Source organism: Anolis sagrei, chromosome 2 (assembly GCF_037176765.1).
Source record: "Anolis sagrei isolate rAnoSag1 chromosome 2, rAnoSag1.mat, whole genome shotgun sequence".
NCBI lineage: Eukaryota > Metazoa > Chordata > Lepidosauria > Squamata > Dactyloidae > Anolis > Anolis sagrei.
In genome coordinates this window covers 112,431,983-112,455,312 of record NC_090022.1, presented here as the reverse complement: position 1 = coordinate 112,455,312, position 23,330 = coordinate 112,431,983, and the positions used below count along the sequence as shown (strand labels likewise).

The window sequence follows — 23,330 nt, the reverse complement described above, 5'->3', positions numbered from 1 at the left end:
TTCATGGCTGAATGAGGTTTGGGGTCCAACTCTTCCTGATCCCAGTGCTTTATCACACTAGAACTGAAAAAGAAAAAAACAGGCAAAGAGTATGCATCCCATCTGAAATCCTGTGGCTGCCTCCTTCAGAATTCTGGGGCTTGTAGTTTAGGGGAGGGGCCTTTATAATGCTCAGCCAGAGAGGCCCCAGGTCCTCACTAACGTATAAAGCCCCTCTTGGTCATCCCTGAAAACCACAACATGGAGCCCTTCCACACAGCCATATAACCCAAACTATCAAGGCAGATAACCCACAATATCTGCTTTTAACTGAATTATTTGAGTCAACTGCCATATAATCCAGTTCAATGTGGATTTTATACAGCTGTGTGAAAGGGGCCTTAAACTAGACCCAGCATGATTCATGCAGATTACAACCTAGAAATGTGCTTGGCATGTTGGAGAAGCTCTTGGAAGCCATCAAGTAAGCCAGAGCTTAGTAACGTTACATTTGAACTAAAACATTGAACATCCTGCAACCAACATGACCACTGTACGCCCTGAAATAGTGTTTCCAAATTGTAACCATCACCGGATGAAGTACATTTGCTAGTGGAAACCAGTCAATTGACAGGTTTTGAATGAACTTCTGCAATTCTTTTACATAGTGGTAATCAGGGCATTTCAGCATAAAAGAAGGAACTGAAACTAGAGGTTGCCAGAATGGTGATACTATGAGAATTGGGTGGGGTACTAAATGAATGGAGCTGGAAGGGCTGAAAACACCTCTCATTAAGGAAGTTCCAGTCAGGAAGAATGGCACAGAAGGAGCAGTATGGAAACTGGTTGCCCATTCCTCAGCTGCCAAGAACTAGGACAGAATTACAACAGAATGGTAAGACCAGAGTTGGTACTTGGGGAGTGAACGCAGAAACAGAAACACTTACGCTATGCCTTGTTATGACATGTGAAACAGCTGGACTACTCCTTTTAGAATAGTGATTTTCACACCATTGTGTGGCTCTTCACACCACACAACAATAGGATTGCATTCCTCTTTAACTGCCCTGGATGCATTCTGTGGAATTCTGGGGTTTTAGGTTTGATCCAAGGAGCTCTCCAGATGGGAACTGAAACGGCACTTCCCTAAACTACCAATCCCAGGCTTCCATAAGACGTTTCAACAGCAGTTAAATTAAAATATAGAACTATAGTTGTATTTTGCACTACCCAATTATGGTGTTGTGAGTTTACTTTAATGACCACAGTTGATCTAAATTGTAGGTTTGTAGTTTGGTCAGAAGAAAAGTAACTCTGGCTGAGAATTCTAAATACCTGGCCAATTGTTGTTTAGGGTTTATTTATATTTATTTATGACATTTATTATTATTATAACTTTATTTGTACCCCGCTAGCATCTCCCAAGGGATTTGATGCAGCTTACACAGGCCGAAGCCCCAAAACACAACAATACAATACCTAAAGCAAATTAAAAACAGTTAAGCAGGAAAACAATAACAGTAACAATACAACAAGACACTATTAAAACTGGGCCGGCCGGAGTAGGGGTACAGGATTAAAAGTGCTGATGTGGCGGGAGGAATATAGGATTATAATATAAGTGCGGTGTGCAGTGTGCAGTGATCTTGGTTCTACTAAGGTGCTTCTAGGATTTGGTGCTGGAGGTTCCTAATCTGAAAAGGCACATCGGAACAGCCAGGTTTTCAAATTCTTTCTGAAGACTGCCAAAGTAGGGGGTTGTCTGAGATCTTTCGGGAGGGCATTCCAGAGTCGGGGGGCCACCACAGAAAAGGCCCTGTCTCGCGTCCCCACCAAGCGCGCTTGCGACGCAGACGGGATCATGAGCAGGGCCTCTCCAGATGACCGGAGTGAGCGTGTGGGTTCGTAGACAGCGATACGGTCATTTATATACCGCCCTTCTCACCCCGAAGGGGACTCAGAGCGGCTTACAAGTAATATGTAAATACAATATATTATATTATTACCATAGCACAATCTTAGTATTATATATTATTATATTGTACTGAAATATTATTAGTAATCTTACATGTAATATAAAATATATAATTATAATATCACATTATTGTTATATTGTACTACATTATAATATTATCAGTATTATTGTATATGCAATATATTATATTATATTACATTATTAGCACAGTGCAGGAGACAAGATGGAACTCTCTTCGTGGCCCCCTCTCTTCACTCTGGTCCCAGAGCAGCAGTTGGTGCTGGAGGGAGGGGCACCCAACTGATGACACAGGAGACAAGATGGAACTGTCTTCCTGGCCCCCTCTCTTCACTCTTCACTAGTGTTGTTTAACTTTACTCTAATTTCAGATATTGATAATTTATGGTCTGTACTACAATCTGGTCTTAGCCATGTTTTTGCAGAGAGAATTTCACTCCTCCCCCTTTTTTACTTCCAATTATGTAGTTTACTTGATTTTTATATTGACCAACAGATGGTCAATATAAAAGACATGTACAGTCACTTCTTGGATTGCTTAAATAATGTGTTTACAATGAAGAAACTGTTGGGTTCACAAAATTCAGTCAGTCGATTTCCTACTTTATTTCTTGATTTCAGGCCAAATTTCCTTTAATCTGCTCTGTTTATTATTTTTGTATCAACTATGATTAACAAGAATTCTGATTTTTGTGTGTGATCAATTCCCTCCTGCAGTTCAGCACATAATCTTTCAGTTTCTTCTTCCTCCTCCTCCTCCTCTGTAGCTGGAACAAAAACTTAGATAATGGCTATCTTGATAGCTATATTGAATTCTTATTTATATTATACAGTGGAAGTTTGCATTATATTCCCTGGCTGCTTTTACTTCATCTCTCCTCACTATTAATGCCACACCATTTCTTTTTAGGTTTTCATTTCCTGAATAAAACACTGTGTAAATATCCAAGTCAAAATTTCCCATTCCTGTCCACTTTAGCTCACTCACTCAAATGTTTCACTGTTTATATGTTCCATTTCTTTCTTGTTCCCATATAATTTTTATTGCAAATAAATGAGGAACAGGGAAGGGTACTATGTTTTATTGTGTCTAGCTTCCCTTGATCAATTGTTCTTCCATTCCATGTTCCTATAAAATGTGTTGTGCCGCTTCAAACTTTCCTTTCACCTCTGAACACAGCAACAGCTAAATATCCTTTCAGCCTGAATCCATTGCATCATTAGCTATAGCGCTATTTGTGGTTGTCCTTTGCTGTACCCCAGTAACTCATTGAGTGCTGTTCAACTGGGAGTTTCATCTTTTGGCACTGTCACTTGTTTTGTTTTGAATGGTTTTATCATAGGGGTTTTGTGGTAAAATATATTTATCTGTGTCTCCTATATAATACCAATAAGTGTTAGCTATGGTGCCATTGCTGTTGCCTCTGAGAGATCTTCTGCCAGTGTCAGCTCCCACTATTGCTGCTGCCCATTAGCTGTTTGGCACATTTAGCAAAAGTCTTTCTGACATGGAAGATCATACCAGCAACACTGATGCTGACAGTATAGACCCTTAACTCATAGGAACACATAATCCCACCAGTGCAGAAAGGTAGTGTCATTGGTGGATCTGTCCTATACTTGCCAACATTTCATGGCATAATTTATTACTGAGGAAAATCATGCACACAATGAAAAGCTGCAGCAGTTTGCTTTTTCCCGAGTGAACTGGGAAGGGCAAGACTCCACCACTTTTATTTCCTCCACCCAAAATCATTAATTGAGTCCAAATTATTTTGGCACTTTGAACTATTTTTTGTGGCCAATGAAGTAAACTTAGGACAAACAGGAAAAAGTGGGGACAGGGGTGGGGAGAGGAGAGAGAAACTGCAATGTTTTACAAGCACCTCTTAAAAGTGGGAGGAAAGGTAAGTAATTGTCATGATTGGAAGGTGTGCTGTCCAAAAGTGCAAATCCCTGGATTCCATTTAATAGAACTATGGCAGTTAAGATTGAATCATACTATTATAATAGTATAATGTGAAAGGATCCCTGGTTTTTCTCAAATTGCAGTTTAACCTTTATTTCCTTCATGGATGTCTAACCTACACCAGCATTTGGAAAGTGGGTAGAGAATGATATGCTTTTCTGCCAGTGCGATTCCCAACCCCCTGAGAGAGTCTCCTGTTATTTTTTGTTGTATGCTTCCTTAGCAAAAAAAGATACTCAGGACCTTGTCAAGACTCTTATACAGTCTCGGGCAGGAATCCAATAATTTCTCCTGTCCAAACTTCAATCTTACAATAATATTAATATATAAAGACACAACTATTTGCCAATATTCTGTCCATCATCTGACTTTGCAGTTGCATAGTAGCAGTCCAAACATTTCACTACTTCGAAATTGGGAGATAAAACAACACAGAACAATGGAAGTACTGTAATGATGGCATAATTATGAAATGATTTGAATAGTTTCCATATCTTGAAAAATATTCAGTAGAAGAAATGAAATCAAGTTCAATTCAAGTCTCAAAAGATGATTTACTCACAAAAAATGCATGAAAAATTAGTATTTATAGCTTTACACAACTAAGTAGCTTAACAAGGAATATATTCATGATGGAATAATTAAACTTTTAAAAAAGAATGCTTTCAAGTTACATAATTAACATGGAAAGCTGGCAATCAAAGATATTAAGAATTCCAAAATAGATTTGCCTTTGCTATAGATCTATCCAGGCTCTCATTAGGCTCCTTCCTCTTAATATTGGCATAATCAAATGCTTCCATATAACCATCAGATCTGCTCCTCAAAGCAACAACCAAAGACTTCTCAGAATTTTCTCAGTCATACACCCATTCCCTAGGAAACCCAAAAAGATCAAGAAAAAATAAGGGTAATCGCCATAAGAGTAAGCATTCCAAAATATTCAGTTTACATCCCCCCCACACACCACGTATGCTATTGGGATATTTCCCAGAGGTCCAACTTTGCTCAGATTCATATTGTCATATTGAGGAGGTGAAACGCTTGTTTTCTGCTGTGACCAGGACACAGAGCAATGGATTCAAACTGCAGGACAAGAGATTCCACCTAAACATTAGGAAGATCTTCTTGATGGTAGAGATGTTTGACAATGGAACATGGTGCCTCAAAGTGCACTAGAGTCCCCTTCTCTGGAAGTTTGTAAACAGAGGGGGTGACCAGGGCTGTAGCCAGAAAAAAAATTCGGGGAGGGTTGACAATTTCAGGGGGGGGGGGGTTGAAACCTGCCTCCTAGCTCACACTGAAGCAAAGAGCACAGCTGCAGGGGGCAGAGCAACCTTCAATAGCCTGCAGCTCCACCCCTGTCAACCACCTCCACCAAGTCTGGCCTCCTTAATAAGAGCATCCAACACCCCCCCCCCCCCTCAACTTGGTTGTTTCGCTACATCGGCTATTGCTGCAAGTGATGACAGTGTGAATAAATGGTCAATATTTGCTTGAGATAATGCTTACAGTTTTGGAGGGACTCTTAATTTTTTGCATCTCATAGACTTAGCAGCAGGGGGATTGGGTTAACTAGTTAAAATTCATGAGTAAACCAGGTTTTTTTAAAAAAATCTGAAACATTTCGGGGGGGGGGTTGAGCCCCTAAAACCACCCCCTTGCTACAGGCCTGGGGGTGACCATATGTTGGGAGTGCTTCGATTGTATTTTCCTGGATGGCAGCAGTTTGGTTTGGATGGCACTTGTGGTCTCTTCCCACTCTATGATTCTATAAAAACCACCTGGATAGGCCTGCCGAAAAAGATTGGCTCTTAATGTTTTAAATGCAAACATCATGTCCAGCTGTTGAATTTCTTTTGGCAGGTTATTCCACAATTTAGGGGCATATGAGAGGAGCAATTTTAGTATAGATGTAATATGATAGCACCTAGATGTAACAGTAATCAATCTGACTGCAATACTATACACTAATTAACTTGGTACAGAAGTCACCCCATATACATGTTTTGCAGAAGTCCAACATTGAGGTTACTAGCGTATGCACTACCATCTTTATGTCCTCCACTTCTAGGAAGGGGCACAGCCAGCATCAAAGCCAGAACTGATACAACGACTTGCTGTTGTATCTATCTGAGCAGTAATTTAGAGCAACAAGCCCAGAAACACTTCAAGCTGCGAACAGCCTTTCAGTGGGAGTGCAACTCCAGCCAGGGGCAGCTGATACATCTCCAGCCCAGGTTAGGACAGTAAGCACCTGCATTTTGTTTGGATTCAGGCTCCATTCCCCTCGCTCCTTCATCCAGCCTATTATCTCCTCCAAACAGTCATTCAGAGGAGACACATCTGTCCTTCGCTGATGCTATTTTTGAAGGCAAAAAGTGTATGGTGAACTACTGATCTCTGTACCACACTGGTCTCATTACACACAAGTTATACTGACATGCTAAGTAGAATTCTGAATGAACTGTGACAAGAGAAGACAGAACAATGTCCTGTGTTCTTTGAATGGGCAGCAGGTCTTTGCGTTTTTTTCTGAATCATAGACAGTGAAGAGAGGGGAAGATTAAAGTGTGTGTTGGTATGTGCAAATGAGGTAAAGACAGAGGCTGAGGTTATATCCACACTGCTTAATTATAGCACTTTCATATGTCTTTAACTGCCATGCCTCTATTCTATGGAATCTATTCTATGGTAGTTTGCTCAGAGATACTTACAATTCACTAGTGCATTCCTCTAAACTACGGCATTAGACCTCTCTGGAATCTAAACATCTTACCAGATTACAAATGCCAGAATTATGTAGAATTGAGCCATAGCAGTTAAGCAGTTTAATTTCAGTGTGGAAGGTATATCTGGATAATTAATGCAGTTTGATACCACTTCAACTGCCTTGGCAGAAAAGGCTAAAAACCTTATAAAACTGCAGTTCCCATTTTTCCATAGCATTGATCTGTGGCAGTTAAAGTGGTGTCAAATTGCATTAATTTTACAGTGCAGTTGCTATCTGAGAGAGTGGGATGGGGATAAAAGTGTCCTTTAAGAGTCATATTTCCATAAGCAATCCAACCTGTGTCCAATTCCCTAGGAGTCCTCATTGAATAGTACTGATTTCTGAGGAGATTTCTGTGCATTCTCAGAGATGATTGATCCTTTTGCATTTTTCAAAATAGAACCCTGCTTATTTTGGAATGATTTTTCACCTTATAAAACACCTTCCTATATTAGCTCAGTAAATCTGAAAGTAAACCGAGCCCTCAGTGAGGTTTGTATTATTTCAGTTTTGACAAGGAAATGGTTGTATTGGAGGTTCTACTCTGAAGTTGTTCACCTGTATTATGTAACTTGCTTAAAAATGCTTTTGCAACTCTTTCTTGGTTGATCTGCTTACACACACAAGGTCTGGGGACACTTTTTATTTTGAAATGGCAATTTATAACAGTTGTTGTTCTTGATTTTATGTGCGCCTTGAGTACTTTACAGGTCTCTGAAGTTTGTCAAACTCTTCTCTGGCTCTGAAACAAGTGCTGGCAATAATTTGTTTTATTTGCTTGCTTACTCATTATTTATGTGTCTATGTGTACAGCGGCATTGTGCTTCTGAAAATGAAACAGAAAATACAATTGCATTCATTTCTTGCTGGTGGACTTCCCTTAGGCCAGGCATGTTCAAAGTCCGGCCTGGGAGCCAATTGTAGCCCATGTTAAAATTTCCCTCTCTCTCCAGGCCTCTCTCCCTCCCTTCCTCCCTTGCTTCTTTCCTTCCTCCATTTCTTGGCTTCCTTCCTCTCTTCCTTCCTTCCTTGTTGGGGACCAGGGCCCTGGAAAAGAGAAAGAGCGATGGCGGCCTCTTGTGTCCTTTCACCCCAATTAAGTGTTGCCTTCTCCTTGGGTGGATCCAGCCTTGGGAATCCTGTCCCAGTGACCCTTTGCCTTCTATCTCTTCCTCCACAACATTTTCTTTGTTTGCAAAGGAAGCCCCCCCCCCCCCTCCAACTGCCTGGCTTGCCCCAGGTGTTCGCCACAGCTGCTGCCGCCACCACCACCGCTACATAGAATCATAGAATCAAAGAGTTGGAAGAGACCTCATGGGCCATCCAGTCCAACCCCCTGCCAAGAAGCAGGAATGTTGCATTCAAATCACCCCTGACAGATGGCCATCCAGCCTGGTCAGGAAGGATGAGCCCTGGAAGTCAAACGTCTGCCTGGCTTCCCTCCCTCCATCCCTTCTTTCTCCCTCCCCCCCTCACCTCATGTTTTCCAAAAAAGGTTGCTCTTTGCTGCAGTTCCTCTCTTAGGAAGAAAAGGGGAGAGCCAGGTTGTGACTATAACCCCCCTGCCACAACCAAAGCCCTCCCAACAGATGGCTATGCTGCCTCTACTGAAAAACCTCCAAAAAAGGAGATTTCACCAGACACTGAGGAAGCACATGCCACTGTCTGAAACATCTTGAGGGAATATAACAACAGCAATCCTAATTAACTTGACTCTCTCATCAACCAAAATCAGGTCCATACTTCCCATCGAAAGACTTGCATGTTTACATTGGTTAAATTTATTCTTTGTTTTACATACTTTATTGTTCTTTCTTTGGGTTTTTTTTTTTTGCACTACAAATAAGACATATGCAGTATGCATAGGAATGCATTTATGTTTCTTTCAAACTCTAGTCTGGCTGAGGTCCCTCACAGTCTGTGGTCCCTCATAGGCTGAGGGACCGTGAACTGGTCCTTTGCTTAGGCAACTGGTTGGCCTTGTGAAGATGGGACTTTGGAAGCAACCAGCATCCTTTTTCTTCTATTTTGTTTACAGACATGGTAAGTGTCCATGCATCTAACAACTTTCCTTGCTCTGAAATGGGTGTTTACAGCTCATTTTGCAGGTATGGATCTTGCTACCTTAAGAAGGATCTCAAACTCGGTGGCATCTCTCTTCATGGGAAACCTATATATGTGCTGAATATGTCCATCTACTACCACTATTAAAAGTATAGGATCCCTGTGCAGTGACAGACTGGGTCTAATATTGGTGCCAGAAGACAAAGGGGATCCACTCAGAACTATAAGGATTTAAAAAATTTTTAGTTGCATTCAGTAATAATATTGGAACATCTATTATATTTTCATGCTACTAAATGGTCATTAACATTTTTAAATATTGTCTAATGTTTAAGGAGACCTACTTGCCATTGGACAAGATGAAATTCTGGTCAGTCCACCAAAGATGGCTAAAAAAGGAAGAGGACCAAGTAGAGTACAAACACTGTTAGTGGTACACATTACCTGTGGGCATCATGTTGTTCAGCCTGTGTAATCCGCAAAAAAAACCCCTAAAGGTGACATGGTTAACCCTTTCCTATTTCCCTGCATACTTCACACAAGAAACAAATAATTTGCATAATATGAAAAGAAGGCTATCTTCGTTTATTGAAGGTTGAAAAAAACAGTTGGGGGATTTCCAAACTAAGTTCCAGTGCTGAATAAAATAAAAGTGCCACCTCCACTTTGCATTCACTATCTCTTAGCTGAGCTTGAAGTAAGAAAAGTATCTTTTTTTGAAATCAAGGCATCTGTATTCCAGGTGAGTGATGATGGAAATTAGATTTTGCTGTTAGCTCTAAAATACACAAATCCTTCTATTACGTAGGACTGCTGCAAACCAATAGAATCAATTTATTTGTATTTGGAAAATGTATCCAGTTTCCTAAATCAGAACCACATCAATTTGATTTCAGATGTAACAGTACTGTTTGGTACAAATCTTTAGAATAATGTGGGTCTGAATTCTGTGAAGCGACAAGATTGAAGTTCATGTAGAAAGCTTGTTAAAGATGACCAGGTACTCCTCTCTCCTCAAAACAGCAAGATGTTCTGGTATCAGCCATTCTCTGAGTTTGGTTCCTTGTGGAAGGAGAAGTTCTTGAAAAAGGATTTCAGCTAAATATCTAACTATAGCTTAATTGGAGGCAAAGAGGGTAAGGAGAAAATTGACTGCTCCATCTTAAAATCACTAAAGAGAGTGAGAAGGAAAGTTATAAGATGATGGAGTGGTCTTTCTGAATGGAACTGGGAATTGGATGGGAAGAATCCAAAGCGCTGCTCAATAAACTGCAGGAAGATCCACTGGAGCAGAGATAGCCATCCCTAAAGAGAACAGGCAATCTATATACATAAAAATGTAATGTTCATTTATGGGATTAACAGAACTCAAAAACCACTGGACAAAATGACACCAGATTTGTCAGCAAAACACATTCTAATCCGATCTATGTCTTTCAAACAAAAACAAAAAAAACCCGTAAAAAATGAAGGGGAAATAACTTAAAACTCCCCAAAAAGAAAAATGCCTTACAGAGCATACACAAAGCCCCCCTCCCCATTGCGCAAAAAGAATGAAGCATCAACTGTTGTGAGGGAAGAGAAGCCTCACCAGGAAGGAAGGAAGGGAAAAAGAAGGAAGGAAGGAGAGAAGGAAGCATGGAAGCAAAAAGGAAAAGAAGAAAGGAAAGAGGTAGAGAAGGAAGAAAGGAAAGAAAGAGGAAAAGAAGAGGGATGGAAAAATGGCTAGAGAAAGAAGGAAGGAGAGAAGGAAAGAAAAAAGAAAAGGAAGGAAAGAGGGAGCAAAGGAAGAAGAGAAAGAGAGAGGGAGGGAAGGAAGGAAAGATAAAAAAAAGGATGGAAGCAAAAAGCAAAGAAAGGAAGGAAAGAGGCAGAGAAGGAAGGAAGAGAAAGGGAAGTAAAAGTAAAAGGGAGGAAGGAAAGAGGTAGAGAAGGAAAGGAAGGAGAGAAGAAAAAAAGAAAAGGGAAGGAGAGAAAGAAGGAGAGAAAGAGGGAGGGAAGGGTGGCCACAGCAACGTGTGGCGGGTACAGCTAGTAGAAGATAAAATGCCAAATAGTGGAAAAGTGAAGCCACCTCAGGAGACTTACAATGCCATCTTTATTTCTACAGTTGATAAGAATCATTTCTTCTAACCAAGAGTGAAATAATATTAGAAGACATAGTCATATTAGTCTGGACCACTATGCAAAGGGATCTTGTAGCACCTTTGAGACTGAGAGAAAAAAGTATTTGCTTTCAATGCTTTGTTCTCTCAGTCTTAAAAGAGAGTGAAAGAGTGAGAGCATGATTATGGTACTCAAAGATCTCAGTAATTTGTAATGGCGAAGAAAAGGAAAAAATGTTCCTTCATATTCTTCTGCTTAGTGCATTTTTTAAAAAAATTGAAAACTGTTCCACTAATATACCTTTTCAAGAAAATTGAATATCTGCATAATGGAAAGGGACTATCCTATCCCATGGTATTCCCTGTAGTAACCTACGGATGTGAGAGCTGGACCTTAGGGAAGGCCGAGCGAAGGAAGATCGATGCTTTTGAACTGTGGTGTTGGAGGAAAGTTCTGAGAGTGCCTTGGACTGCGAGAAGATCCAACCAGTCCATCCTCCAGGAAATAAAGCCTGGCTGCTCATTGGAGGGAAGGATACTAGAGACAAAGTTGAAGTACTTTGGCCACATCATGAGGAGACAGGAAAGCTTAGAGAAGACAATGATGCTAGGGAAAATGGAAAGAAAAAGGAAGAGAGGCCGACCAAGGGCAAGATGGATGGATGGCATCCTTGAAGTGACTGGACTGACCTTGAAGGAGCTGGGGGTGGTGACGGCCAACAGGGAGCTCTGGCGTGGGCTGGTCCATGAGGTCACGAAGAGTCGGAGACGACTGAACGAATGAACAACAATCCTATCTTAAATCTTCAAGTTTAGATATATGCTTGGCAAAAACTATGGGACTGCATCAAACATTTGCTGTATATACTCGAGTATAAGCCAACCCACATATAAACCAAGGCACCTAATTTTACCACAAAAACTGGGAAAACGTATTGACTCAGGTATAATCCGAGGGTGAGAAATGCAGCAGCTTCTGGTAAATTTCAAAATAAAAATAGATACTAACAAAATTACATTAATTGAGGCCTCAGAAGGCTAAATGTTTATGAATATTTACACAAAACTGCAATTTAAGGTAAGACTGTCCAACTCTGTTTAAAACATTATTCTCACCTTCTTCAATGTAAATTGCTTACGAATCCTTCCAATATTAATAGAGTAAAATAATAAACATAATAAAAATAATAATAGAGTAAAATAATGGAAATGCAATAATAAAGTAAAATAATAAATGTAATAATAACAATAGTAAATAGAGTAAAATAATGCTTTTAATAACAACAATAGAGTTAAATTATAAATGTAATAATAGTAATAATAATAATAATAATAATAATAATAAATATAGTAAAATAATAAATAATCTTGACTTGAGTATAAACCATGGGGGACTTTTTCAGCATAAAAATTCTCCAGTATATACAGTACTTTGATGTTGTTCCTATGCCACTTTTCACTTCTTAACCGAAAGACCCACAGTTCAAGAAGCCCTGATTTAAGACTTTACCACATGCAAGATCCTCATTTCCACACACTTCAAAATTCATACGTGAAGCAACTTCTGCCTCTTGCCTGTGCTGCTTCTTCTCTAAACTGTCTCTGAGATGTAGGGGAACTACGGGGAATGAGAGCTGGTTAGAAAGCATATTCTGAGCTCATGATTTGCAAAGAAACAGGAGAAAGCGGGGACACTTTGTATGGGATCTGACAAATTTGCCTGTGTTGAATCGCTTCAGTGATGTGGAGCAATGGGTGTTCCTATGGGTGGTCTCCCACCGAACATTGATGCTCTATTTCTCTCCCAAAATCTGTCTTAATAGTGATGCCTCCTGTCTCTTTGAGAATAAGGGGACTGGGAGGGAAAAGCAAAGAACAAGAACACTGAACATGCTGGTATTGGAGGAATGCAGCAGAACAGAGGTGACGGGGTGGGTCACGAGATAGGTGATGAGAAAGTCAGAAAATAATGATCAATTCAAGGCAAAGACCAAATAGAGGGATATTTAGGATAGAAATGGCAACCTAAGACAAAGGACAAAATGTTATTCTACATGTAACTGAAGCTGAAAGGACTGCCAACTGAATCTAACTTTGACATTGACAACTAGCCAGCATTTTGTACTGTAATTAGTGGTAGCAGACAAATATAGGGAATCTAGAGTTGACTACTTCAGGGGGTAGAGCGTAGGTTGCATGGTGCTTAGGATTGCGAAGCAGCTGCCTCAGTTTGCCCAATAGTAGAGCCAATCCATACAGCCATATCAAGAATGTTCCAACTGCTGCTGTAGAAAAAAAATGGATATTTACTTTACTACACTTGGTTTCAGCTATTATCTAAATTGTTTTATCTGCATTCCCAAACACTTCTAATTTATCACTTTATTAAACTTGCTTAATGGACAAAATAATCCAATCATTTGATAATGTCAGAGTAACCCATTCATTAAGGTTCCTGCATTTATAGTGTTGAACACTAAATTATAATCTAGGGAAAGGAAAAGTGGTTTTACATTATACTGTATCTTTTACATTTTATCTAGATAATTTGTTTTACAATTGCATTATATAATTTTAAAATTTATGATTCCATCCCTTTGTATACTTGTGTGTGTGTGTGTGTTTGTATGCATTTGGCAGGATCCACTGTTTTTTATTCTTTCGCTTTTAAAGCACCATGCATATTGATGGTGCTATATATATAAAAGGAGAGGTGCCTTTTTGTTGCTGGTGTGTGTGAGTGTATTAAGAATAATAAAACAACAACAGCAACAAAAAGGCACCACTCCTCTTCAAAGCATAAAAATAATTGTTGTGTAAGGATCATTTTCTAAACCATGCACATGTGAATTGGGACTAACTGCCACTTCCATAATACCAACTGTGTAGGTTTTTGCACCATCCTATGGACCTGAAGTGGACTACACACCTCAATTGCAGATACAGTGACTTGTAGTGCATTTTCATTGTGCATTGACAGAATGTGATGCTTTCTCACTCAGCTGTAATTTTGCCTTTGGCTATTGTGCTCAGAGACAGTAGGATATCTTCCTGTCAATGTGTCATACACTTTTAGTGAGACAAGGGAGGTCTGCCATCATTCTCTTGTCCAAATTAAGGGTTAGAAAACCGATTATGGAAGTATAGAATCATAGAGTTGGAAGAGACCGCAAGGGCCATTCAGACTAACCTCTTTCTGCCAAGCAGGAGTATACAATCAAAGCACCCTGCCAGATGACCAGCCCACCTCTGTTAAAAACCTTCCAAAGATGAAGGCCATCATACTTGAGACAGCGTATCCCACTGCCAAATAGCTCACACAGTCACAAGTTCTTCCTAATGTAATACATCTTCTGCAGAGGGCAGGTTTTTAGCGTTTCACTTTGTTTCTTCCTTTTTATAACTTCAACACTTTGCACAAATTCGTTTCCCATAGAGTTTCATTCAATATGCACTCAAATTCTTTGGCTCTGTCTGTATATGTCTAACCACAAATCTAATAGGTAGCGCCTTATCTGCCTCGTACATTGGCTTGAGTTTTTGCAGTTGGGTGTCTTATTATTTATTTATTGATGCACTTGTATACCGCTAATATCTCAGCCTAAATCGGCGACTCATTGCAGTTTACAACACTTAAAAAACAACAATATTCAGTTTAAAAGCATAAAACACATATACAATACAAATTATTGGGCCACCAATAACTATCCAATGCATCTCGTAACTGGAGTCGCAATCCAAATTCATCGTCCATGATTACCAGTCCTTTAGTCATCATAATTCGTTGCAACGGATTAACCGAATGCTTGTTTAAACATCCATGTCTTCAATCTTTTCCGAAACACCATCAGCGAGGGGGCTGATCTTACCTCTATGGGGAGGGTGTTCCAAAGCCGAGGGGCCACCACAGAAAAGGCCCTGTCTCTCGTTCCCGCCAGCCGCATTTGTGAAGCAGGCGGGATAGAGAGCAGGGACTCCCCAGAAGATCTTAGGGTCCTGGTGGGCTGATAGGTTGAGATACGTTCGGATAGATAAGTTGGGCCAGAACCTTTTAGGGCTTTAAAGGCCAACGCCAGCACTTTGAATTGAGCCCGGTAGCAGATCGGCAGCCAGTGGAGCTGGTGCAGCAGAGGAGTTGTATGCTCCCTGCGCCCCGCTCCTGTTAGTATCATGGCTGCCGCCCGTTGGACTAATTGGAGCTTCCGGGCCGTCTTCAAAGGCAACCCCACGTAGAGAGCATTGCAGTAGTCAAGACGGGATGTAACCAGAGCGTGGACTACCGTGGCCAAGTCAGACTTCCCAAGGTACGGTCACAGTTGGCGCACAAGTTTTAACTGTGCGAATGCTCCCCTGGTCACCGCCGAAACCTGGGGTTCCAGGCTCAGCGATGAGTCCAGGATCACACCCAAACTGCGAACCTGCGTCTTCAGGGGGAGTGCGACCCCGTCTAACACAGGCTGTAACCCTATACCCTGTTCGGCCTTGCGACTAACCAGGAGTACCTCTGTCTTGTCTGGATTCAATTTCAATTTGTTCGCCCCCATCCAGACCGTCACAGCGGCCAAGCACCGGTTCAGGACCTCGATAGCCTCCTTAGTAGCAGGTGGGAAGGAGTGACAGAGTTGGACATCATCTGCGTACAGATGACATCGGACTCCGAAACTCCGGATGATCTCGCCCAGCGGCTTCATGTAGATGTTAAACAACATGGGAGACAGTATTGAACCCTGAGGAACCCCACAAGACAAAGGTTGTGGGGTTGAACAGGAGTCTCCCAGTAACACCTTCTGAGACCGACCCTCGAGGAATGAGCGGAGCCACTGCAGAACAGTACCTCCAAGACCCATCCCCCGAGGCATCCCAGAAGGATACCGTGGTCGACGGTATCGAAGGCCGCTGAGAGGTCGAGCAGCACCAACAGGGACACACTCCCCCTGTCGAGCTCCCGACGCAGATCATCCACTAAGGCGACCAAAGCTGTCTCGGTACCATGCCCCGGCCTGAAGCCAGACTGTGCCGGATCCAGATAATCCGTGTCTACCAAGAATGCCTGGAGTTGTGAGGCCACCACACGTTCCATGACTTTGCCCAAAAAGGGGAGATTGGAAACAGGCTGATAGTTGACGAATTGAGTGGGGTCCAGTGATGGTTTCTTCAACAGCAGTTTTATCACAGCTTGCTTTAAGCTGGCTGGAATTTTGCCCTCCCGAAGGGAGGCATTAACCACCACCTTCACCCACTCGGCCAATCCCCCTCTGGCCTCCTTCAGAAGCCAGGATGGGCAGGGGTCTAGGATGCATGTGGTAGCTCTCATTCCTCCAAGCACCTTGTCCACATCCTCGGATTGAACCAATTGAAATGAATCCATCAAAACCGGACAAGCAGATGCTCGTGTTACATCCTCAAATACTGCCGTTAATATGGTATCCAGTCCAGAGCGGATCAAAGCGACTTTGTCTGCGAAGAACCGAGCAAAGGCTTCGCAGCGAGCTGCCGAGTCATCAGGGCACCCATCCTGAGTGGCGGGTTTTAATAGGCCTCTGACAACTCGGAACAGTTCAGCCGGACAGTTCTTTGCAGACGCAATAGTGGCCGCGAAGAAAGTCTTCTTTGCGGCTTTTATTGCCGCGGCATATGCCCTTAAAAAGGACACAAACCGTGTTCGATTTGGCTCGCTCGGATCCGAACGCCACACGCTCTCTAGTTCCCTCTTCTTTCGCTTCAACGCTGCCAGCTCCTCGGTGAACCAAGGAGCTGGTTTAGCTCGGCTGCTTGAGAGGGGACGTTCTGGAGCGATCGTGTCTATTGCCCTAGTCATCTCCCCATTCCAGAGAGCGACCAGAGCATCAACAGGATCACCAACCGAGGTGGCGGGAAATTCCCCAAGAGCCGTCAGGAGTCCATCCGGATCCATAAGCCTCCTGGGGCGGACCAGTTTAATGGGTCCTCCACCTCTGCGGAGGTTGGGGGGTGCAGTGAGTCTAAAACTGACCAGGTGGTGGTCGGTCCATGGCAATGGAGAGATGGCTAACTCCTCAACACCGCCACCTTCCTCCCATCCCTGGCAGAAAACCAAGTCCAATGTATGTCCAGCACTGTGGGTGGGGCCAGATACCTGTTGGGACAGCCCCATGGTTGCCATGGTAGACATGAAGTCCTGAGCCGCTCCCGATAAGGCAGCCTCGGCATGGACATTGAAGTCCCCCAGCACAAGCAGCCGTTGGGACTCCAATGCCAGGTCCGAGACCACCCCCGCTAGCTCAGGCAGGGAGACTGTAGTGCAGCGAGGTGGACGGTACATTGTTTTGTCTTATTCTAAAACAATGAAAACATGTTTCCTGGAAAACCTTAAATTCTGTCTGTTACTATGTTGAAGAAAAGCTGATAATTAGCAGGCATTTAATTAGCAGAGACCTAAACCATCAAAATATTTGTGCAGGTAAGCATTCAAAAAATCAAATTTCCTATTAATCTTTTCTTGCGCCTACAGTACTAGATTATGAGAATCTTGTGCCAGTGCAGACCATCTTTTTTCTTCATTGTCTATCTTTTTTCTTATTCTTTCAAAGGGTTACAATCTATTATGCAGCCCTATACACATTTACAAGAACCTAATTTCCAGTCACAGTGCCTTACATGTAGAATCTTAGGTTCTAAGGTTGTTTTCATATGTGGGGGTATTTCGGGATTATTATGTCAGTACCTGTTTGTTTTATTGAGGCATTGTATATTTGCCTTTTTGTATGTTGGAATCCACTGAGTCCCCCGGGGAGAGAGGGCAGAACATAAATAAAGTTGTTGTTGTTGTTGTTGTTGTTGTTGTTGTTGTTGTTATTATTATTATTATTATTACACCTGAGTTTTTCTGTGTAAGATAACACTGTTAGGCTGTAACTCTGTATCTATACATACTTACTTGAGAACAAACAACATTTAACTAAGTGGGGATTTTATTTGAACAGGCATTCTACTGTTATTCAGTGATCCAGTATATATGGACGCAGATACCAGCCATAGGCTGTGAATTACTTTCCCCCCAAAGTCCCTATCCTTCCGATCAACACTTAAAGTTTCTCCAATATACCTGTTTCCAGCCAATATACCTGTTTCCAGTGGTGCTGAGCTGGCTTTGGCTTTTTTAAAAAAAAAACTGGGGAGGATGTTTTTCTCAGCAAAAGCATTTTAAGCAGAAGACTCTGGGAAAAGACCCTCACTTAAGCCCTTGAAATACTTTGCAGACAATCAAAGAGGACTGAGAAATATGGACCAACGATCTTATTAAGAAAGCTTCAAGTGTCGAGTGCCAGACTTTTCCCTAATATATTCGCACTTCCTACTTTTACTGCAGCTTCGATTTATATGCTGTCTGATTTTATAGAGAGATGATGAGGGTGTAAAGCCAATTCTAGATTTATGTCCCAACTATTACAGGGCTGCAATATGATGAGTATTTACTCATTCTGCTTTGTGCTAAGGAGCTTACTTCCTATTAAATGTGTTTCTCCCAATTTGAGAAAGCGTACTTCTCAGTTCAGCTGGACAAAAACAAAAGTAGAAAAGGAAAGGCTGAAATATCATGTAAGGCACGTCAGTTCCTTATTCACTGGTTTATGTGATCCAATATCCTACTGATTTCATAACACAGACACTTGGGCCAGGTTGTCTGCCATTAAACTTGTGATTAACTTCTGAAAATTATTATGGAGTTACCTGTGACTCTGATGGAATTGAACCTCATATTGGTACCACAGTATCCCATTTTGCTGCCTCGGCCTCCTCAAACTAGTGTAATGTGGTGGTTTGAGGGCTGGACTGGGACTAGGGAGACCAGGATTGAAATCCCTGCTTGGCTATAAAACTCACTGGGTGACCTTGGGCAAATCACTGGGTCTCAGAGATAGGGAATAATCCCAAGAAAACACCATAACAGGTTCATCTTAGAGTCGTCATAAGTTGGACCCTTGGAGTTACAAGAGATTTATTAACTTGCATGGTTACAATGGCATTGTGTTTTTCAATGGAGATGGCACCAATTTCCTAATTTTCTCTCTTTCTCCCTTTTCTCTTTGTGTCAGCAGAAACCTATGTGCTTGCTGGGCCATCGATACCTCCACTTCCTCTCAAAACAAGTAAGTTGGCATGGTTGCTCTTTCTTGTGTTCCTTCTAGGGTAAGGTGTTTGACCACACAATAGCATCTCAATGCCATAAAGTAGTTTTTGTGCCTCATGATGATTCCAGGTCTCTCTGCAGCAATAGTTCCATCCATGAACCTAGGAAAGGAAATAACATTTGCTATTATTTATTTTCTGCCCGACAGTTGGGAAACCCTTTTGGAAAGGAAAACAGATCAAAGAGAATTTTTCACAATTTCTTTTTTGTATTACAATACCTGATGTAATTGCAGAAAAGTTGTTTTGTCTAGAAAAAACATGTTTCCTATGGAGAAACAGTGTATTCTGCACAGAAGACAAGTGGTGGAGGTGTGTCTGTGCCAAATGTGTGTATGTGTGTGTGTTTCTAAGCAGAATAATTCCTCTACAACACTTCAAGATTTTGAATACTGGATAAATAGTGCAATGGAATTGTTTTCTAATCTTTTTTATAACTGCCTCTCCAGGGAACTACCTTTCTCCTTCCCAGGGCTGTGCTGGTCATGGACTGTAATAAAGTTTTGTTGTTGTAGTGCAATAAAATATTCATTTTTCGCATAGTAGGGAGAAAATGACTGTAATTCATGCACCAGAATAAAATTTTTGAGGATTTACATTCCTGCATTGGCCTAGAGATTCCCACAGAATTCTATCTGCCCTTCCCTCTCTGCCCCGGAGTGGTGGAGGATCCTTCTTTGGAGGCTTTTAAACAGAAGCTGGATGGCCATCTGTTGGGGGTGCTTTGAATGCAATTTTTCTGCATCTTGGCAGGGGGTTGGACTGGATGGCCCACGAGGTCTCTTCTGACTCTATGATTCCCCTGGCTATTTAACCTCTACATGGAATTGCTGCAGGAAATTGTTTGGAGTTTGGGACTTCGGTGACACCAATATGCAAATAATGCTCAAGACAACCAAATTATCATCTGTATATTACTGTTCAAAAAAAGTGGTTAATGTTGTGTCTGGTTTTGGTACTGGGCTACATAAGAACAGACTGAAACGCAATCCATACAAGATAAGAGGCCAGTGGAAAGGAAGATGGAGGAAATTAGGGTTTTGAATGATATGATACTGTTTTTGTATAAAGAAGATTTGAAGTAGATTTCCTGGATGTACCAGCCCTGGATGCCCAAGCTCCACCAGTTAGCCGAATTTCTGTCATCTCTCCTTATTTTGTGGGGTTAGGGCACAAGACCCCTGTGAAAATGGAAAAACCTTGAATTAACAAAAGTATCCCCTTTACCAGAGAGAGTAACACTCTAGGAATGACTGAGTCATTTATGGTCAACTTCCAATGAAATTGTTCTGAAGGACCTATCAGTGACTATCAAAGTGCTATTTTTAGGAAACTCTAGATCCTCCAATGTGAATCTATAGGTAGTTCCCACTGGCAGTTGACCAAAGAGTTGAACAGAAGAATGTAGAGACTCCTAGAGAGGAAATCTTAATCAAATCTGTGAATAATCAAATCCACAAAAGTGAAACCCACAAATTTAGAGGGCTGGCTGTGTTTTTGCCATAGCTGAGCTGGTGAGTGAATTCTGTCCTGTTTTATAGATTTCTGATCTTGCCATGGCAATGCATCGCCTTAGTGACATCATACTTTGAATTTAATAAGCTTCTTTGTTCTTAATACCACAGCCAGGCTGTTGACCAAGTCCAATTATAGGAGGCATGTGACTCATCGACTGACTGCTAATGCATTTTTGAGCACAGTGCAAGTATCTCTAAAATGGCAAATGATTAGGTACAAAACTATTTGTGGATCTGCTTTCTTCTGTACAGATTTCCCTAGTTGCTCTCTGATCTTCCTGATAAGCCCTCCCCGCTGTCCTGCCAACATCTGCTGCATATTCGCAGTTGCTGCACCCACCAAACTTTTGGTTTTTTCCCCCCAAAATAAATCCCATATAGCCTCTTGTTAAATGGCTTTCTGCTGGCAGCAAAACTACCGATACAGGCATACAAGCTCCCTGGTTCACCGAGGAACTGGCAGCGATGAAGCGAAGGAAGAGGGAACTAGAGAATGTGTGGCGTTCGGATCCGAGCGAGCCAAATTGAACACGGTTTTTGTCCTTTTTAAGGGCATATGCTGCGGCAATAAAAGCCGCAAAGAAGGCCTTCTTTGCGGCCACTATTGCATCTGCAAAGAACCGTCCGGCTGAGCAGTTCTGAATTGTCAGAGGCCTTTTAAATCCCACCGCTCAAGGTGGAAACCCTGACGATTCGACTTCTCGCTGTGAAGCCTTTGCTCAGTTCTTTGCAGACAAAGTCGCTTTGAACCGTTCTGGTCTGGATACCATATTAATGGTAGTTTCTGAGGATGTAACACGAGCACCTGCTTGTCCAGTTTTGATGGATTCATTTCAATTGGTGAAACCCGAGGATGTGGACAAGATACTTGGAGGAATGAGGCCAACCGCATGCATCCTGGACCCCTGCCCATCCTGGCTTCTAAAGGAGGCCAGAGGGGGATTGGCTGAGTGGGTGAAGGTGGTGGTTACTGCTTCCCTTTGGGAAGGCACGATTCCAGCGAGCTTAAAACAAGCTATAATAAAACCGCTGTTGAAGAAACCATCACTGGACCCCACTCAATTCGTCAACTATCAGCCAGTTTCCAATCTCCTCTTCTTGGGCAAAGTCTTGGAAAGTGTGGTGGCCTCACAACTCCAGGTATTCTTGGTAGACACGGATTATCTAGACCCGGCACAGTCTGGCTTTAGGCTGGGACATGGTACCGAGACAGCCTTGGTCGCCTTAGTGGATGATCTGCGCCGGGAGCTCGACAGGGGGAGTGTGTCCCTGTTGGTGCTGCTGGACCTCTCAGCAGCCTTCGATACCATCGACCACGGTATCCTTCTGGGATGCCTCACGGGGATGGGTCTTGGAGGTACTGTTTTGCAGTGGCTCCGGTCATTCCTAGAGGGTAGATCTCAGAAGGTGTTGTTGGGGGACACCTGTTCAACCCCACAACCATTGTCTTGTGGGGTTCCTCAGGGCTCAATATTGTCTCCCATGTTGTTTAACATCTACATGAAGCCACTGGGGGAGATCATCCGGAGTTTCGGGGTACGGTGTCATCTGTACGCGGATGATGTCCAACTCTGTCACTCCTTTCCACCTGCTACTAAGGAGGCTGTCCAGGTCCTGAACCGGTGCTTGGCCGCTGTGACGGTCTGGATGAGGGCGAACAAATTGAAATTGAATCCAGACAAGACAGAGGTACTCCTGGTCAGTCGTAAGGCCGAACAGGGCATAGGGTTACAGCCTGTGTTGGATGGGGTCGCACTCCCCCTGAAGACACAGGTTCGCAGCTTGGGTGTGACCCTGGACTCATCGCTGAGCCTTGAACCCCAGGTTTCGGCAGTGACCAGGGGAGCATTTGCACAGCTAAAGCTTGTGCGCCAGCTGCGCCCGTACTTTGGGAAGTCTGACTTGGCCACGGTAGTCCACGCTCTGGTTACATCCCGTTTAGACTACTGCAATGCTCTCTACGTGGGGTTGCCTTTGAAGACAGCTCGGAAGCTCCAACTAGTCCAATGCTCGGCAGCCATGATTTTAACAGGAGCGGAGCACAGGGAGCATATAACCCCCCTGTTGTGCCAACTCCACTGGCTACCGATCTGCTACCGGGCTCAATTCAAAGTGCTGGCGTTTGCCTTTAAAGCCCTAAACGATTCCGGCCCAAGCTACCTATCCGACCGCATCTCTGCGTATGAACCCACCAGGACTTTGAGATCTTCCGGGGAGGCCCTGCTCTCAATCCCGCCTGCTTCTTAAACACGGCTGGCGGGGACGAGAGATAGGGCCTTCTCGGTGGTGGCTCCTCGGCTGTGGAACGCCCTTCCTACGGACATTAGACTAGCACCATCTCTAATGGTATTCCGCAAAAAAGTGAAGACCTGGCTGTTTGAGCAGGCGTTCGAATAATTAGTGCAATGATTGGTTAATGAACACTGGAATGGAACAATGGATGATGAATCTGGAACATGTTTTTGATGATGAGACGACAGTGAATGAGTATTGTAGTAACTGTTTATTAATTGTGTAATGTGTTAGGTTGTTAACTGTTTTTATACTGTAGCACTGAATTTTTGCTGTTCGTATTTGTTGTGAACTGCTGTGAGTCGCCTTCGGGCTGAGAACAGCGGTATATAAGTAAGGCAAATAAATAAATAAATTTGGCCTATGGAGATATATCTCTTTGTTGCTTTATGTGTTGACTTGCATTTTTAACCTCTGCTTTAGCTGACTAATGTGATGATGTACTTATATTTGTTTGTAATGTTTTTTG

At 42.4% G+C, this 23,330-nt stretch overlaps 1 protein-coding gene across 3 annotated transcripts in view; it reads left to right on the top strand.

The window, feature by feature from the left end:
• The first annotated feature begins 710 nt into the window (after positions 1-710).
• LOC132768729 (CD209 antigen-like protein E) overlaps positions 711-23,330 on the top strand; it is a 46,728-nt gene continuing 24,108 nt past the window's right edge. Inside the window, exons 1-3 of one of the 3 annotated variants that reach the window (XM_060764913.2) lie at positions 790-874; positions 8,649-8,757; positions 18,962-19,012. In XM_060764913.2, the coding sequence (XP_060620896.2) occupies positions 8,703-8,757; positions 18,962-19,012 (106 nt within the window). In that variant the 5' untranslated portion in view covers positions 790-874; positions 8,649-8,702. Of the gene's footprint in view, positions 875-8,648; positions 8,758-18,958; positions 19,013-23,330 lie in introns of all 3 variants that reach the window. The other 2 variants (XM_060764912.2, XM_060764910.2) reach the window with 2 other exon arrangements.